This window comes from Heterodontus francisci, chromosome 1, assembly GCF_036365525.1.
Source record: "Heterodontus francisci isolate sHetFra1 chromosome 1, sHetFra1.hap1, whole genome shotgun sequence".
Taxonomy (NCBI): Eukaryota; Metazoa; Chordata; class Chondrichthyes; order Heterodontiformes; family Heterodontidae; genus Heterodontus; species Heterodontus francisci.
The window spans coordinates 96,205,231-96,223,874 of record NC_090371.1 but is presented as its reverse complement, the minus strand read 5'-3'; the positions used below and the strand labels follow the sequence as shown (position 1 = coordinate 96,223,874).

Genomic DNA, 18,644 nt, shown 5'->3' with positions numbered 1-18,644 from the left:
GAAAATGTAGCTGGTCTGATTAGTAAGTTTGCGGACGACACACAGGTTGGTGGAGTTGCGGATAGTGATGAGGATTGTCAGAGGATACAGCAGGATATAGATCGGTTGGAGACTTGAGCGGAGAAATGGCAGATGGAGTTTAATCCGGATAAATGTGAGGTAATGCATTTTGGAAGGTCTAATGCAGGTGGGAAGTATACAGTAAATGGCAGAACCCTTAGGAGTATTGACAGGCAGAGAGATCTGGGCATACAGGTCCACAGGTCACTGAAAGTGGCAACGCAGGTGGATAAGGTAGTCAAGAAGGCATATGGCATGCTTGCCTTCATCGGTCGGGGCATAGAATATAAAAATTGGCAAGTCATGCTGCAGCTGTACAGAAATTTAGTTAAGCCGCACTTAGATTATTGCGTGTAATTCTGGTCGCCACACTACCAGAAGGACATGGAGGCTTTGGAGAGGGTACAGTGAGGTTTACCAGGATATTGCCTGGTCTGGAGGGCATTAGCTATGAGGAGAGGTTGGATAAGCTCGGATTGTTTTCACTGGAACGACGGAGGTGGAGGGGTTTACAAAGTTATGAGCGGCATGGACAGAGTGGATAGTCAGAAGCTTTTTCCCAGGGTGGAAGAGTCAGTTACTAGGGGACATAGGTTTAAGGTGCGAGGGGCAAAGTTTAGAGGGGATGTGCGAGGCAAGTTCTTTACACAGAGGGTGGTGAGTGCCTGGAACTTGTTGCCAGGGGAGGTGGTGGAAGCAGGTACCATAGAGACGTTTAAGAGGCATCTTGACAAATACATGAATAGGATGGGAATAGAGCGATACAGTCCCCAGAAGTGCAGAAGGTTTTAGTTTAGGCAGGCATCAAGATCGGCACAGACTTGGAGGGCCGAATGGCCTGTTCCTGTGCTGTACTGTTCTTTGCTCTAATTACATCTCATTTCAGTATTTGCATTTTTTTTTTCTGTGCACCAGAAACCACCAAAGTTAAATTTGTACTACAGCTGTAACAAGCACAGATAATTTTGGCTGTATCTTGTTATTCTACGTAATAAACACTAAGTAGATTTTCCTATGCCAGCAGTGCCCTGGAACAGTTTGAGTGAAGCAAACTGGTAGTGCATTCCACCAAGCTGTTGAACTTTGCATGTTATTTTCCTGTGAACTCACTTTTGAATAGCACCAGGTACATGCAGGAGCACACAACACAATTGGTTGCAGCCCCACAGCACAGAAGTGGTATGTGCACGTCTGGAGACTTAGTAGCAGCATGATGAAAGGGATGGTTTAGGAGGAACCCATGGATTAATTAATATCTTATGATATTCTTTAAAAAAATAATTACCGTAAATTCATAGTTTTCCCCATATTGGATAGGTGCTGTTGGTAATAATAACTTAAGCTGTTCTGGCCTGGATCTTGCAGACCCAATCGCAGTGAACTCTGAGAGACTTGCTGCTACTGAGGGCCGCAACAACACCGCAACTTCCAGTGATTACACTTGCACCAAAAACCTGCTCAAGAGCATGTCCCTTTAAACCCAGTCTTAAAACACTCCCTGTTTTTGCTGTTTATTTCCCCCCCCCATCAATTGCTATTTCCAACATTGGCGGGACTGAGGAGCCAGTGGCGGTGGGGGGGCGGGTGGCGGGTGCGCAGTAGTGGGGTGGAGGAGCTGGGCGGTAGGGAGCAGCTGGGGGAAGTTGGGTGGTGGTGGAGGAGCTGGAGGGAGAGAACAACTGGGCGGGGGGGTGGGGTTAGGGGGAGCACAGCCACAGGTGGTGGGGGAAAGGTGATCTGGGGGTGGGGAGGGGAACCAGGGCTGAGGGGGGCAGGGAAGCGTAGCCGGAGGAACCAGGGTTGGGGGTGGGTAGCAGGGAAGAGGATCTGGGGCAGGGGAGATGGCGGAAGCAGAGCCAGGGGTGCCAGGTGGAAAGGTGCTGTGGGGGTGGGCAGGGGAGCCAGGGTTGAGGGGGGCAGGGAATAGGAGCTAGGGTTGAGGGGGGGGGGGTGGTGGCGCTTAGTGGAAGCAGAGCCAGGAGTGCCAGGGGAAGGAGTTGGAGATGTGGGAATGGTGGGGAGAGGAGCCGGGTGGTGTTAATGTCCGAGGGATAGAATTTTAAACTGTTATAAAAGTGTTAAATGTATTTTAAAATTTATAACAGTTTTAAAAATGGTCTGAATCATTTTTTCAAAACTTACCTGTCCTTGAGCTGAACAGAAATCTCAGAGACCTTGTCTTCCACTCGTGGCTTCACTGGCAATGCGCCGCACTGAAAGCCCGTGCTGCTTGTCCTGACGTTGAGCCCTGCTGCGGGAAGAACAGGAGGTTTCCCTGAAAACTATGAACCAGATAAGTTTGTATGTTTTTGTACAGTCAGTGGCCTGTACCACAGCTTTGCCGCTGATGGGAAGATCTGATCCTCTGAGTTACTACTCCTCTGGTACGGCCCTCATCTCCACTCCCTTATGTGCATAAGGGACGCAGGCTTGAAAGGATTTGGCAGACAACTGGTTTAGCCATCCATCTGGCTGGGCCCCTTAAAACATTATCAAGTCCTGCTCTCGTCTGATAAAACTGCTCAATACTCCAGGATCATCCTGGAATGCAAAGATAACCCCCGCCTTCTTTTCCCTACTGCAGACCGTCTTCTGAAACCCCTCTCCCCCGTCCCCTCCACCCTCACCTCCAACAATAAGTGGGAGGAGCTCATGGGCTTCTTTGAATGGTCTCAATCTTAGTGACAATCAGCTGCCTCTGCCGCATTCCTCCCTTCCACTAGCCAGCCTGACCAGACTTTCTCTAATGCTCCCCCCTGCCCTAGCCCTGTACTCACATCTTTCTCTCATTTCTCTCCTATTTCCCCCATGCCCTCTCTGAGCTCATCTTATCCATCAGACCCACCTCCTGCTCCTGCTAAACTGCTGATCACCCAACTTCCCCTCTTGGTCCCCATGTTAGCCAATATTGAAAATGGTTCTCTCTCTTCGGGAGTTGTCCCTCTCTCCTTTGAAACTGCCGTCATTCCCCCTCTCAAAAAAACAACCCTTGACCCCACCGCCCTTGCAAACAACCGTCCCCTCTCCAAAGTGAACGTGTTGTCACCTTCCAAATCTGTGCCCATTTTTCCCGGAATTCCATGTTTGAATCCCTCCAGTCACTTTTCCACCCCTGTCATAGTACTGAGACAGCTGTTATCAAAATCACAAATGCCATCCTATGTGACTGTGACAAAGGTAAACTTTCCCTCCTCGTCCTTTTTGACCTGTCTGCACACCAAGCTGCCCCTCGCCAACATCATCCAAAAACTCCTCCACTGTTGCTAAATTATCAGATCACTTATCCGACATCCAGTACTGGAAGAGCAGAAATTTCCTCCGCTCCAAACTCCGTTCCCTAGCTACTGACTCCATTCCTCTCCCTGGTAACAGTCTGAGATTAAGCCAGTCTGTTTGTAACCTTGGTGTCATATTTGACCCCAGAGTGAGCTTCCGACCTCACGTTTGTGCCATCACTAAGACTGCCTATTTCTACTTCTGTAACATTGCCTGACTTCGCCCCTGTCTCAGCTCAACTGCTACTGAAACCCTCATTCATGCCTTCATTACCTCTACATCTGACTATTCCAATCCTGGCTGGTCTCACACACGCTACTCACTGTAAACTTGAGGTCATCCAAAACTCTGCTGCCTGGGTCTTAACTTACACCAAGTCCCGTTCCCCTATCACCCTTGTGCTTGCTGACCTGCATTGGTTCCCAGTCAAGCAACATCTTGATTTCAAAATTCTCATCCTTGTTTTCTAATCTCTCCATGGCCTCGCCCCTCACTTTCTCTGTAATCTCATCCAGCCCCACAACACCCCAAGGTATCTGCACTCCTCTAATTCTGGCCTCTTGTGCATCCTTGATTTTAATCGCTCCACCATTGGTGGCTGCGCCTGCAGTTGTCTAAGCCCCAAGCTCTGGAATTCCCTCCCTACACCTCACTACCTTGCTTTCCTCCTTTCAGACACTCCTTAAAACCCACCTTTTTGACCAAGCTTTTGGCCATCTGACCTAATATCTTTTTGTGGCTTTGTTTTATAATGCTCCTGTGAAGTGCCTTGGGACATTTTATTACACTAAAGGCGCTATATAAATATAAGTTGTTGTTACTATATTACTATAATTGTACAAGCAGGAATTAACAGGCATAATTTTTCTCTTCAGCATTACAAATAGGCTTAAAAACTGGTTGTGATCAAAATATAAACGTTTAAGCCATTTTTTCCACCCTTAACCTTCCCAGCAGCTGCTTTTCAGTGTGTAATTTGTGGCATTCCAGCACCAAAGTTATTACACAACAGCTCTGGAAGCAGTAATGGCAGGTTTACATGAAGCCACTCTTCGCCACCGTCACCGCACCCCCTGCCAAGATCTCAAGATCTACACCCGCTGTTTTTATAGGTGCAGAGTCATCACACGTTTACGTAAACTACATTGAGCATCCTCTTCATACTCAGTCAGGTAAAGCCACCTGACGTTTGGAAGTAGCTTCGTATTAAAGTGCAAAATGTGAGCAAGTGATTAGTGTCCATTGCTCCTGTGTGTTCTACCCACTTTTAGATGCTTTTTGGGCACTAGACAAAGTTAACATAGAAAATAGGAGCAGGAGTAGGCCATTCGGCCCTTCGAGCCTGCTCTACCATTCATTATGATCATGGCTGATCATCCAACTCAGTAACCTGTTCCCGCTTTCACCCCATACCCTTTGATCCCTTTAGACTCGAGAGCTATATCTAACTCCGTCTTGAAAATAAACAGTGTTTTGGCCTCAACTGCTTTCTGTGGTAGCAAATTCCACAGGCTCACCACTCTCTGGGTGAAGAAATTTCTCCTCCTCTCAGTCCTGAAAGGTTTACTCCGTATCCTTAGACTATGACCCCTAGGTAAATCTACCCGAGAAAATCATTTTGGCTGGCTGATTTTTACAACGGGCGGCACAGTGGCGCAGTGATCAGCACCGCAGCCTCACAGCTCCAGCAACCTGGGTTCAGTTCTGGGTACTGCCTGTGTGGAGTTTGCAAGTTCGCCCTGTGTCTGCGTGGGTTTTCGCTGGGTACTCCGGTTTCCTCCCACCACCAAAAGACTTGCAGGATGATAGGTAAATTGGCCATTATAAATTGCCCCTAGTATAGGTAGGTGGTAGGAGAATGTGATAGGGGATGTGATAGGAATATGGGATTAGTGTAGGATTAGTATAAATGGATGGTTGATGGTCGGCACAGACTCGGTGGGCCGAAGGGCCTGTTTCAGTGCTGTATCTCTAAATAAATAAAATAAATAAATTGTTCTATAACTAGGTAACGCTTCGTTTATGCACTCTGTATAATAAAATCCTAGGCTGGAATTTTCCAGACCCTTTGGAGATGGGCTCAGAAGTGGGAGGGGGGATGTGGAATTTCAGAATGGAAGATACCAGAGTGGAAGTCTGGCCTCTTCAAGTCGCTGCCGGAAATTCCTGATGTGGCGGAAGGACATCACGCATGGATGCAGTGGGAAGCTAATTTAGCCAATTAATTGGCCACTTGAGAGCAATTTTACATGTTTTTCTTATATTTTACTAATGGCACAGAGCAACCACAGGCCTTCAGAGTCTCGCCCGGTATAAAGGGGCAGCTAGCAAAAGGGAGTTCAGAGCGGACTTTCTCCGGCTGCCATCGAGAGAGAGCCAGCCTGGCATGCCAGGGAGGGTGGAGCCGCATGGCCACTGGAAAAAGAAGAAAGGAGTGGGGGAGAAGGTGTCAGCACTGTGGGCGCGTGCCACCAAGCTCCCATCTGGGCATTATCACTTGAGCACAAGAAACGGGGCTGGGGGTGGGGAGGGGAGTGATGGTGTGGAAGGAGGGTGAGGTGTTGCCTTGAAACCTGAGAGAGGCCACCTGACATGGGCCTCATTCACCCAGGCTTTGGGACCTCCAGTGAGGAGGAGGACAGCAGAGAGGCAGGGAGGTCCAACCACAGGCAGCTGGAGATCAGGGCCAACAGGAGGGCCTGTCTCGGTAGGGATGCAGAAGAAGGGTGCAGAGGGGCAGGCAACCATCCTCCTGCGTGCAGAAGGGGCTACCCTCCAAAGAGGGTCTGGCATCCGAGACTAAGATACCTACAAATGTCCCAGCAGCAGTGTCTCCAAAAACTGTATCTCCCTAGGGAGACCATCACTGATCTATTTGCCATGCTGGAGGATGAGCTGAGCCCCATGGGAGGTGGTGGACACCCAATGGCAGTGGTGCTGAAGGTCATCGTGGCACTGAACTTCCATCCTCTGGATCTTTCCAAGGATCCACTGGAGAGATATGTAGGGACTCACAGTCCACGCACATCGATGCATTGAGGTGGTGACCGATGCCCTGTTCCAGAGGGCCAGCGAGTATGGGCATTTCCGCACCGATCTGAACAGTCAAGCTGAGAGAGCCCTTGAGTTCGGGACTATTGATGGATTCTCCCAGGTGCAGGGTGTCACCAACTGCATGCACGTGGCCATTAAGGTTCCCACAGACCAGCCAGTGGCCTTCATCAACAGGAAGGGCTTCCATTCCATCAATGTCCAACTGGACGGTGGCCACCGCAGATGGATCCTTCAGGTATGTGTACGGTTCCTGGGAAGCAGCCACAAAACATAGATATTTCGGCAGCCCCAGGTGCCACAGCGTTTCCGGCCCCCCACGCACCTTCAAGGATGGGTACTCAGAGACAAGGACTCTAAGGACTTGGCTGCTAACACCTTTGAGGAGTGCACACACTAATGCGGAGGAGAGGTACAACACCTGCCACAAGGGGACCAAAGCGATCATCAAGCAGGCTATAGGGCTTCTGAAGGTGCGATTCAATCCAGTGGAGTCCTTAAGTATGCCCCAGCAAGGGTCTTGTGTATCGTGGTGGTCTGCTGTGCACTGCACGAAATGGCACTGCAGAGGAGGGAGATGCTGAACAATGAGGATTTCATGGATCGCGATGCCTCCTCCTACGAGGAGAATGCAGAGAAAGCTCCTGACCAGGTGATGAAGGATGAAGGATCCCGGGGACCACAGCCAAGGCGCAATTAGATATGTGCAACAGAGGCTCGGGACATGCTAATACACAGACATTTCTTTGAGGGAGTTACATGTGCTGTGGATGAAGGGGAACTGGTAGATGTATTGCACTTAAGATTTCCAGAAGGCATTTGATAAGGTGCCACATCAAAGGTTATTGCATAAAATAAAAGCTCATGGTGTAGGGGATTACATATTGGCATGGATAGAAGATTGGCTAACTAACAGGAAACAGAGATTAGGCATAAATGGGTCATTTTCTGGTTGGCGAGATGTGACGAGTGATGTGCCACAGGGATCAGTGCTGGGGCCTCAACTTTTTACAATTTATATAAATGACTTAGATGAAGGGACCGAAGGTATGGTTGCTAAATTTACTGATGACACAAAGATAGGTAGGAAAGTAAGTTGTGAAGAGGACATCGGGAGGCTACAAAGGGATATAGACAGGTTAAGTGAGCAGGCTTGATGGGCTGAGTGGCCTACTCCTGCTCCTAATTCGTAAGTTCGTATATTTTAAATGATCCTTACTACCTGTTGGTTCCATACCAATAAAGCCTTAACTTTTTGCAGCCCTGCTGTCGCGCCCTCATTTACCATTCCAGCACCCTGCATCCAGTTGCACATCAGTCAGTGACAAGGGTGAAACGTCGACCGAATGCGACATGGTTCGTCGCAACCAACCCCTTGATGGAGGCAGGATATAACTGATGTCCCAAGGGGCAGCAAAAAATAGAAGGAGATGTAGCGCCTTTCTGTTAATCCTTTATTAAACCCAACAACAAATGTGAGGCTTCACAGTTTGCCGCTCCCTGCACCCTTGAACCCTAAGTGCAGCTAGGTGTTCTTCTTTAATTTCTTACGCGGGCTCCTACATGGTGCTCCCCCCCGTGCATGCAGGCTGCTGACCTTGCAGCCTTGTGGCTTGGGATGATCTTGGCAGTTGTCCTATGCCTGGAGGGCCCCGACTTGCATGCAGGACCCTTCTCTGTTGTCGCGGCTACTTGAGGCACTGGCCTCTCTGGTGAGAGGAGCCTCCAGATGCAGAAGACAGCCCCTCCTCCTTCCTTCCAAGGCATACTTGTACCTCCCTGCTGACCTGAGAAGTGCGAGGACCTGGTGGCGATTCCAGGTGCCTCGTTTCCCAATGAGTGGTCTGCTGGATCTGGCTCTCCATGAAAATCGTCAATCTCTCAATGGAGGAATTCAAGCATGCACCCATCAGAGACAAGGCAGCACTCAAGTCCTGAATGGACTCCTCCATTATCCGCGCTTGAGTGCGCATGGGCTCTGGATGCTCCGCCAAATGTTCTCTTTCCTCACGCTGCAGTTTCAGCAGTTTCTGTGTTGCCATCGACTTCAGAGGCACTTTGTCAGCCTGGAACTCAGCATCGCCCTGGCCTCCAACTGTCAGTGGCCTCGGTTGTCACATTCTCTTTGAGATGCTCCCCAGGTTGTGACCCTGAATCTAAGTTGTAATGGATACCTACCGACATGAGAGTATCTGTGCTGGTGTAGGGTGCAGGGGAATGATGTGACAGTGCACCCTCTGAGGTCCCTGCTCCTCCTTGGAGGCGGGCAGCTGTTACCCGGTGTTACGACCTGGTGAGAAATGTGTCTAGGGGTCTTTTGTTGTCTTTACCTGGTCTTATTGTAACAGGGTTTTATTTTTAAGGAGACTTTTCACTCTTTGAGGTTCACGTGCTTTCACAAGATTCAGTTCCGTGGGAAAGAAATGGAGGCAGGCAGGACTGGAGAGGAGGATCTGTTCCAACCGGGAGCACATGGCTTTCTGAGTTCAAATCCTCTGTTGGAAGTTCAAATTTCAAAACCTCCAACAGTCATGTGACCAAAACTGGTCTGACCACTTCTTCTGTGTATTGGGGAAGTAACGACTGGATCCCCATTGTTCCAGCACTGTCGGTTACTATGCAAATGTCTTTCCAGTCAGGGGCTGCAATTTTCAGTTTTAATGTTCATGTGGCAAAATAATGTGTGCCTCAGTCTTGGCAGGTTTGCTTGACACCCAGTCACTCCAACTCTCTGTTATACAGCCTGACCGGCATGACAGAAAAGATAGATTAAAGGGTTATGCATTTCCCATTGCGTCCTTCCAACTATGCCTTGTGTGCGCCAGGGGCTCTGTTGTGCCTCTGCACTCGGCCACTCACACTCTTGGGCTGGCTCCCCTGTTTCACCATCAGTGATGGAGCGGCCACCATGCTGTCTTAAATAGGCGACCCCTTATTTTTAAACTGTGTCCCCTAGTTCTAGTCTCTGCCACAAGGGGAAGCATCCTTGCAGCATCCACCCTGTCAAGTCCCCTCAGGATTTTATATGTTTCATTAAGATCACCTCTCATCCTTCTAAACTCCAATGGATACAGAACCAACCTGTCCAACCTTTCTTGATAAGATAATTCCCCCACCCCAGGTATCAGTTGAGTGAACCTTCTCTGAACTGCCTCTAATGCATTTATATCCTTTTTTAAATAAGGAGACCAAAACTGTACACAGTATTCCAGATGTGGTCTCACCAATACCCTATAAACCCATTCCCATTGCAATGAAGGACAACATTCCGTTTACCTTCCTAATCACTTGCTGTATCTGCATACCAACCTTTTGTGATTGATGTACCAGGACACCCAGATTCCTCTGTACCTCAGAGTTCTGCAATCGCTACCCATTTAAATAATATGCTGCTTTTCCATTCTTCCTGCCAAAGTGGATAAGTTCACATTTTCCCACATTATACTCCATTTGCCAAATTTTTCCCACTCACTTAGCCTATCTTTATCCCTTTGCAGACTACTTATGTCCTCTTCACAACTTACTTTCCTACCCATCTTTGTGTCATCAGCAAATTTAGCAACCAAACAGTCAGTCACTTCATCCAAGTCATTGATATAAATTGTAAATAGTTGACGTCCCAGTACTGATCCCTGTGGCACTCCACTCGTCACATCTTGCCAACCAGAAAATGACCCATTTATGCCGACTCTCTGTTTCCTGTTAGCTAACCAATCCTCTATCCATGCTAATATGTTAGCCTCCCCCCCGCCCCCCCAATGCCATTTGCTCTTATTTTGCTTAGTAACCTTTGATGTGGCACCTTGTCAAATGCCTTCTGGAAATCTAAGTATAGCTTATCCACAGGTTCCCCATTATCCATGTTGTTTGTTATTTCCTCAAAGAATTCCAATAAATTAGTCAAACATGATTTCATGATACAATGATTAAATAAAGCAAGGGGAAATCATTAAAACAGAAAAGATCTAAGAATGTATGTGAATGCATGGAGTGTGGTTAATAAGACTGGTGAGGTACAGGCACAGATTGCCGTGTGGAAATATGATGTTGTGGTTGTAACAGCGACCTGGCTGAAAGAAGGGCAGGACTGGATGTTAAATATTGCTGGATACAAGGTGTTCAGGAAAGATAGGAAAGGGAAAAAGGGGGAGGGTTGGTGGTATTGATTAAGGAGAGCATTGCAATGCTGGAGAAAAAGGATGTCCCAGAGGGGTCGAGGACAGAATCAATTTGGCTAGAGCTAAGGAACAAAAAAGGTGCAGTTACATTACTCAGTGTTGTCTATAGGCAACCAGCTAGTGGGAAGGACATGGAGGAACAAATTTGCAAGGAAATTACAGAGAGGTGCAAAAATTATAGGTTAGTTATAATGGGGACTTTAATTATCCAAGCATGGACTGGGATAATAGTAGTGTAAAGGGCAGTGAGGGTCAAGAGTTCCTAGAGTGTGTTCAGGAAAATTTTCTCCAACAGTATCTTGCTAGTCCAATGAGAAAGGAGGCACTGCTAGACCTGGTTCTTGGGAATGAGGTGGGCCAAGTGCATCAAGTATCAGTAGGAGAGCATTCAGGGGATAGTGATCATTGTATCATAAGGTTTGGGCTGACTATGGAAAAGGACAAAGAGCAATCAAGGGTATGAATAATTAACTAGGGGAAAGCTAACTTCAATGGGGTAAGAATGGAGCTGGGGCAAATAAAATGGAGTCCAAAGCTGGCAGGAAAACAGGTGGAACAATGGGCTGCCTTCAAAGAAGAGGTAGTTGGGGCACAGTCAAGGTATGTTCCCTCAAAGGGGAAACATTAGGCAAACAAACCCAGAACTCCCAAGATGACAAAAGAGGTAGAGATTAAGATAAAGTTTGCTTATGACAGATGCCAGGTAGAAAATACTATTGAGAACCAGGTAGAAAATACTATTGAGAAACAGGCTGAATATAGAAGGTCCAGAGGAGAAGTGTAAAAGCAAATAAGAGAACCAAAGAGAACATGAAAAGAGACTGGCAGCTAGCATTAAAGGAAATCCCAAAGTTTTCTATAGGCATATAAATAGTAAAAAGGTGGTAAAAGGAGGAGTGGGGCCAATTAGGGACCAGAAGGGGGATTTACACATGGAGGGAGAGGGCATAGCTGAGGTATTAAATGAATACTTTGCATCTGTCTTTACCAAGGAAGAAGATGCAATCCAGGCAATGTTGAAAGAGGAGGGACGTCAGACACTAGAGGATTTTAAAATTGATAAAGAAGAAGTATTAGATAAGCTGTCTGTACTTAAAGTGGATAAAGCACCAGGGACGGATGAGATACATCCAAGGATACTGAGGGAAGTGAGGGTGGAAATCACAGAGGCACTGGCCATAATTTTTCAGTCTTCCTTAGACTCGTGAATGGTGCCAGAGGATTGGAGAATTGCAAACGTTACACTCTTGTTCAAAAAAGGGTGTAAAGATAAGCCCCCCCAACTATAGGCCAGTCAGTTTAACTTGGGTGATGGGAAAACGTCTAGAAAAAATAATTTGGGACAAGATCAATAGTCACATGGACAAATGCGAGTTAATTAAGGAAAGCCAGCATGGATTTCTTAAGGGAAAGTCATGTTTAACTAACTTGCTGGAGTTTTTTGAGGAGATAACAGAGAGGGTTGATGAGGGCAATACTGTTGATGTGGTGTACATGGACTTTCAAAAGGCATTTGATACAGACTTGTGAGCGAACTTCTAGCTCATGGAATAAAAGGGACGGTAGCAACATGGATATGAAATTGGCTGAGGGACAGGAAACAAAGATATTGGTTAATGGATGTTTTTCATGCTGGAGGAAGGTTTGTAGTGGAGTTCCCCAGGGATCAGTGTTGGGACCCTTGCTTTTCCTGATATATATTAATGACCTGGAACTTGGTATACAGGGCACAGTTTCAAAGTTTGCAGATGATCTGAAACTTGGAAGCATTGTGAACTGTGAGGAGGATAGTGTAGAACTTCAAAAGGACGTAGACAAGTTGGTGGAATGGGCAGAGAGGTGGCAGATGAAGTTCAGCGCAGAGAAATGTGAAGTGATTCATTTTGGTAGGAAGAACATAGAGAGACAATATAGAATAAAGGGTACAATTCTAAAGGGGGTGCAGGAGCAGAGGGACTTGGGTATATATGTGCATAAGTCATTGAAGGTGGCAGGACAAGTTGAGAGAGCATTTAATGAAGCATACAGTATCCTGGGCTTTATTAAGAGGGGCATAGAGTACAAGAGCAAGGAAGTTATGTTGAGCTTGTATAAGACACTAGTTCAGCTTCAGTTGGAGTATTGCATCCAGTACTGGGTGCCACACTTGAAAGAAGTAAAGGCATTGGAGATAGTACAGAAAAGATTCACGAGAATGGTTCTCGGGATGAGGAATTTTAGTTATGAGGATAGATTGGAGAAGTTAGGACTGTTTTCCTTGGAGAAAAGAAGGCTGAGAGGTGGTTTGATAGAGGTATTCAAAATCATGAGGGGTCTGGACAAAGTAGATAGAGAGAAACTGTTCCCGCTCATGAAAGGATTAAGAATGAGAGGGCACAGATTTAAAGTATTTGGTAAAAGAAGCAAAAGTGACATGAGGAAAAACTTTTTCACACAGCGAGTGGTTAAGGTCTGGAATGTGCTGCCTGAGAACGTGGTGGAGGCAGGTTCAATTGAAGCACTCAAAAGGGAACTAGACAGTTATATGAAAAGGAAGAATGTGCAGGGTTATGGGGAAAAGGCAGGGGAATGGAACTGAGAAAATTGCTCTTTCAGAGAGCCGGTGCGGACACAATGGGCCGAATGGCCTCCTTCTGCACTGTAACGATTCTGTGAATTTGGACAAAACGCAAATATATTTTTTAATTACAGAAGGGACAAACTTATGTATCCTTAAAACAAAAATTTGCAGAAAATTGAGTGCAAGCAGCTAACTTAGTTTAAACTTAAACAAATGGGGATATAGAGAATTGTCATAGAGGAAAAGTTAAATGGATAATTAAAATTAATTTGCTTTATGCCACTAATTAGCTCAGGAAGATGTATCTAAAAACACATGACAGCAATGTTTTCAATCTGTTCGATACTGCACAGGGCACTGTTTCATTGAAAACAATGGTAGCCATTGTACAGCCTTTAGTACCAGTTATGCCTGTAGGTGATTCTGTATTAGGAATTGTTTGTGTCTAGGATGTCACACTTTGCTTGTTACACACTCACTCACCTAGCAATCCCATAAAGCAGAAGTGATTAGTGCATCCTTTGAAAGTCCTAATAAGGTGCATTAAAGTCTGTAAATTTGCTAAATCTTTAATAAGGGTTACGAATCCTCATGAGGTTTTAATAACAAAATTTGTCTTTCAGGCATTGATTTCATCTTGATCAAATTTTAATTAGGGATGGATGGGTAAAATTAGTTAATAAATAAATTATAATAGTGACATAGAAAATTAGGTAAAGTCTGGTAGTCAGCAAGTGTCTAAGTACACATGCTTGTAAACGTTATAAGCTATAGTGTAACACTTTTTATGTTAACTCTTTCCAGTTATCAAAGTTAAAGCTGTCTTTCGAATGTACCATTTTGGTTTGCATTGTTTCCTGCAGGTAAATGAAGGTTTGATTGCATATAAGCACACACACACAGACGCCATAAGCTGGAGTGCTGAAGATTCATTTGAGTTTATAGTGTTCTCCCCGCCAGCCTCACTGGAACCTCAAGAGTTTCATATCACCATCTCATATGACAACACTGGGCGATCCAGTTGTCTTCTTGCAAATACAGGTGAGATATTCAAAGTACATCCCTGGTATATGAAAATACCGGAGTCTGCCAAACATTATCTGTATAACTTCTTCTGCATTTTTAAAAATTTTGGCCCTGGATTTCCTTGCATATAAACAATATTTCTGCCGCACTTCAACCAAAGCTACGGTGGAGCAGCAGATAATGAGGAAATTCAGGGCCAATTGTTTATAATTATTAGTAAGATAAAATGTTGATGAGTTGACAACAGTGAAGGTGAAATTGGTCCTCTGTAATCAAAAGTAGAATGGGCTGCTGATTCATTATCACAAATTTTGTGCCACTGCCCAAGACCAATTGCACCCCCAATTCCAGTAATAGGAAACTATTTAGATAGAGGGGAAATATTTGATAAAATATGATTAACTTTGAACTATGTATTTAGAGTGTTGAGATTATGCTTGATTCTGCATTTGTTCAACCTCCACTTACAATTAATAAGCTGTCAACATATCAACAGGGGCAATCATCAAACACTATTCCTTTAAGGCAGAATTTTCCCTGCTGTACCCACAGCCCTCCTGAATTTAAGGCTTTTGGGCCTCATCTATATTTCTCCCATCATTGGTTGTAGATCTATTGTTGCATGCCAAGGTGGATTAAAGGGAAAAGCTCATGTTTTACTCGCTGAGCTTTGCAGTTCATACATCAAGGGAAAGGAAAGTGTAGGTGAAAAAAAGTATCAGTTCAAACTACTCTCCCATTTTATATGAGAAAATGATGCTGTTACCTGGAATTTCTTCATAGCTTTTTAAAGAAACATGCATTTTTGCAACGTGACAACACATAGTCTTCCACCATCCTAGGCTATTCTATAGATATAAATGATGGGAAATGTCTTTCTTTTTGCCTCACTGGGCAGACCGTTTATATCATCCAAAAGTTTTCTGTTAAACAATTTGCAGATCATTCAACAAAATAACTTCCCATCTGTGATTGGAGTACCTGTTGTTTCTTTTGCACCTCTCCCCTCATCCTCTTTTTTCCAAATGATTACAATACTCGCTTATAATTTCCAGTTCTGATTAAGTTATACATGAAACATTAACCTGTTTCATTCGTTATAGATGTTGACGAACCTGCTGTGTTTTTCCAGCATTTTATGTTTATATCCTAGATTTCTGTATCATTTCAGCCAGCAGCAAGAAGTGCAACCCTACAATCTAATTAATGCTGTCTCTCCATCATTGGCTTCTCTCATTTTATTTGTTGAGATGATGTGTTTTGGAATCTTGCTATATCAATGTTTTGTCTGAATCCCAGTTCCTAACACAAATTTGCATTGAATTTTACTTTGACATTGAGCGGGTAGTAGAAATGTTACGGGTAGAATGGGTAGAAAAGGTGAAGGACTTTGGTGTAAAAACATGAAAAACACTGGGAACACTGCAGCAGAACGAGGACAGAAATATGGGCATAATTTATTATTTATGATTTTTATATATTTTCATTTTTTTATTTTTTAACCATGTGCTTGTCTTAAACTTGTTTTTCATGTTTTTTCTTTCGGACAGAGCCGTTCATTATTCTGCCATTAGCACTCTCTCTTGATTGTCTTTCACTACAACTATTTAGCACTCTATTTGCATTCTGTTCCATGACATCTCTGTCATTTAATTTCTCCTCCCCTCTGCCCTATCACAAACCTTCCCTTTCGTTCTTCTTCCCCCGCCCCCCTTCCACGTGCTCAAAGATTGTTACATTTCCAACTTTTGCCAGTTCTGATGAAAGGTCACAGACCTGAAACATTAACTCTGTTTCTCTCTACATAGCTGCTGCCGGACCTGCTGAGTATTTCCAGCACTTTCTATTCTCATTTCAGAGTTCCAGCATCTGCAGTATTTTGCTCCTTTTGTAGAGTTATCCCAGTATCCTGGTCAACATTTAACCTTCAGTTAACACCACTAACCTGATCATTTATCTTATTGTGTTTTGTGGAACCTTGCTTTGTGCAAGTTGGCTGTTGCATTTGGCTGTAAAACAAGTGACTCTACAAAAATATCAACAATATGAAGAATGCTAGGATATCCTTAGAAAATGTGAAAGGTGCTGTATAAATGCAAAGTATAACTCTGCATAGTTTGTTTCACTTAAGTCTTTGGTTTCCTCAACAGGTGCTGTTGTTACAGAAGGTGAAAGGATACTAATTGACAAATTTAAGCTGGATGCTTCAAACCTAATAGTCAAGCTTCCAGAGTCCAGGCGCTCACTGTATGAAGTATGGTATCAAGTAATATCTTTGCCTTGCCATGGTGTGATTGTTGTCGGGGAGCGTAACATCACTAAGCAGAAACCCTATTTTTCTCAGTTTATTGTTAATAAATATGGAATAACCTACTTACATGATGATTCAGAAAGTCTTAAGGATAATTTTACCTTTGCTGCATGGTTAAATCTAAAGAGCAAAGCTGCATCAAGGCCCTTGAATGACGGCGAAGTAGTGCAAGAAATGTTCAATATTACCATTACTCCGATTAATGATCAGCCGCCAGAATTAAAAACCAAAGCTCCCAGTTTGAAGGTGGTGCAGGGTTACAATGCTGCACTTAATTCAGACGAATTAAATGTTGTAGATTTAGATAATCTACCAGAAGAAATCAAATACGTCATTATCAGTGGACCCAATAATGGTTATGTGGCAACAGTCGAGAACCTGAATTTGTCGATCAAGCAATTCACACAGGCTGATATCAATGATGGTAAAATTTGGTTTGTACAAGATGGAAGCTCATCATCTGGTGTTTTTTACTTTAGTGTCACTGATGGTAAACACAGGCCATTATACAAATTGTTTAATCTGGAGGTTATACCTATTATGATCACGCTTATAAACAATACAAAACTGGAGGTTCAACAGGGGCAAAGTATTTCTACCATCACTAGTGAACACTTGGCTGCAGAAACTAATGGGAAAGTTACAGTGATAAGTTATGAAATTACTAGACCTCCACAATTTGGACATATAATGATTGGAAACAAAAGTGTAACTTTGTTTGAGCAGGAAGACCTTGCGAGTGGACATTTGATTTACCATATGACCAACCTCTCTGCATCACAGGATAGCTTTGAATTTACAGTGCTGACTTCTGAAAGTAATGTGTCTGAACAGGTGGTTAACATTGTAGTAAGGCCTTTGCTGAAAATGGCATTAGACTTTAAGATTCCCACTGGAACTACTTGTCAACTTGGAACAGATATGTTGGATGCTAGTAAGTTGGCCAGCCAGACTGCGAGTGTTCCGAAGTTTGAAGTAAAACAATTACCATCCTATGGCAGATTCGTGAGACCAAGCCACACATTCAGAGGTCGAAGAGAAGATGCAAAAATATTTACTCAGAAAGACATTGAACTGGGTCTTGTGCTGCTTGAGGTTGAGGCCAATATGACCGGATTGGACTTACTGAATGACTCTTTCGCATTTGTTTTGACAGCAAATAATGTGCAACCAGCTGAAGGCACCTTTCTCTACGGCATTATTCCATTTAATGGTTCCAAAGTACAAAACATTACATTAAATGCAAATCCGCCACTTCTTAGTACGTCAAATGCAACATCTACTTCACGAGAATTACCACTGGGAACTCAAACAGAGGTTCCCACTCTAACGCCTACTAAAACAGTGCCACGGTGGCGAAACAAATCTCGGTGGGGGAATCGCAAAAGTAGTACTTCTGCTTCTGCCCCAGATGTGACACTGGCAAGCTTTATACAAGAGACTATAATAGATCCAGTCAATGAAAAGCCTGTTTTTCAACCCATTAAGGATCCCAACACTCTTCATATAATTTTACCCTTAGCTTTTCTAGCACTTTTGCTCATCATCATCATCATTGTTGTAGTTTTGATAAAACTGAAGAAGAAACCGAAGCACAAACCTCTAATAAGTAATTGTCCCAATAATGGTGGAACTAATAGTCCAAGCTTTCAGCCAGTAGAGAGGAGCCCAACAGTTCCAGCTGTCACAGTCACCCGTCTTAACGCAGGTGGGCCCTCTAGTCCTTCACCAATAGAAAGACATAAACAAATGGTCACAGCAGCCACCAGTTCAAAAGAAACCTCAACTCTACTTTATAATTGTAATCAGATTGATGCAGAAATGGTACAGCATTGTCGTACAACCCATCCAACCTTAAGGCGTAATCAATACTGGGTATAACAAAGCAAAAGATTTACTTTTACCCATAAACCTTGCTGAATTATAGGGCTGGGTTTTATGGGCAGCCCCAAGGTGAGGTTGGAGGCAGGGGTGGAGGGCCTGAGGCCACTCTGTCACCAAGCAATCTTGCTGGGGATAGGATAGGCTGATGACAGCCTTCCCACCCAGAGGCCAATTGAGGCTCTTAAGTGGCCTATTAACGGCCACTTAAGGGCCTTTTCCCGCCGCCTCTGAGATCTAACCAGCGGCGGAGGCTGCCTCCTCCATGCAGGGAGGACGCCTTGTAAAACTAGGCGGCCTC

The 18,644-nt window shown here is 44.6% G+C and overlaps 1 protein-coding gene across 1 annotated transcript in view; it reads left to right on the top strand.

Annotated features, from left to right (window-relative positions):
- Positions 1-18,440, top strand: part of cspg4ba (chondroitin sulfate proteoglycan 4ba) — a 145,657-nt gene extending 127,217 nt beyond the window's left edge. Inside the window, exons 9-10 of the mRNA XM_068032903.1 lie at positions 13,989-14,166; positions 16,302-18,440. Coding sequence (XP_067889004.1) covers positions 13,989-14,166; positions 16,302-18,343 — 2,220 coding nt within the window. The 3' untranslated portion in view covers positions 18,344-18,440. The remainder of the gene's footprint in view (positions 1-13,988; positions 14,167-16,301) is intronic.
- The last annotated feature ends 204 nt before the right edge of the window (positions 18,441-18,644 follow it).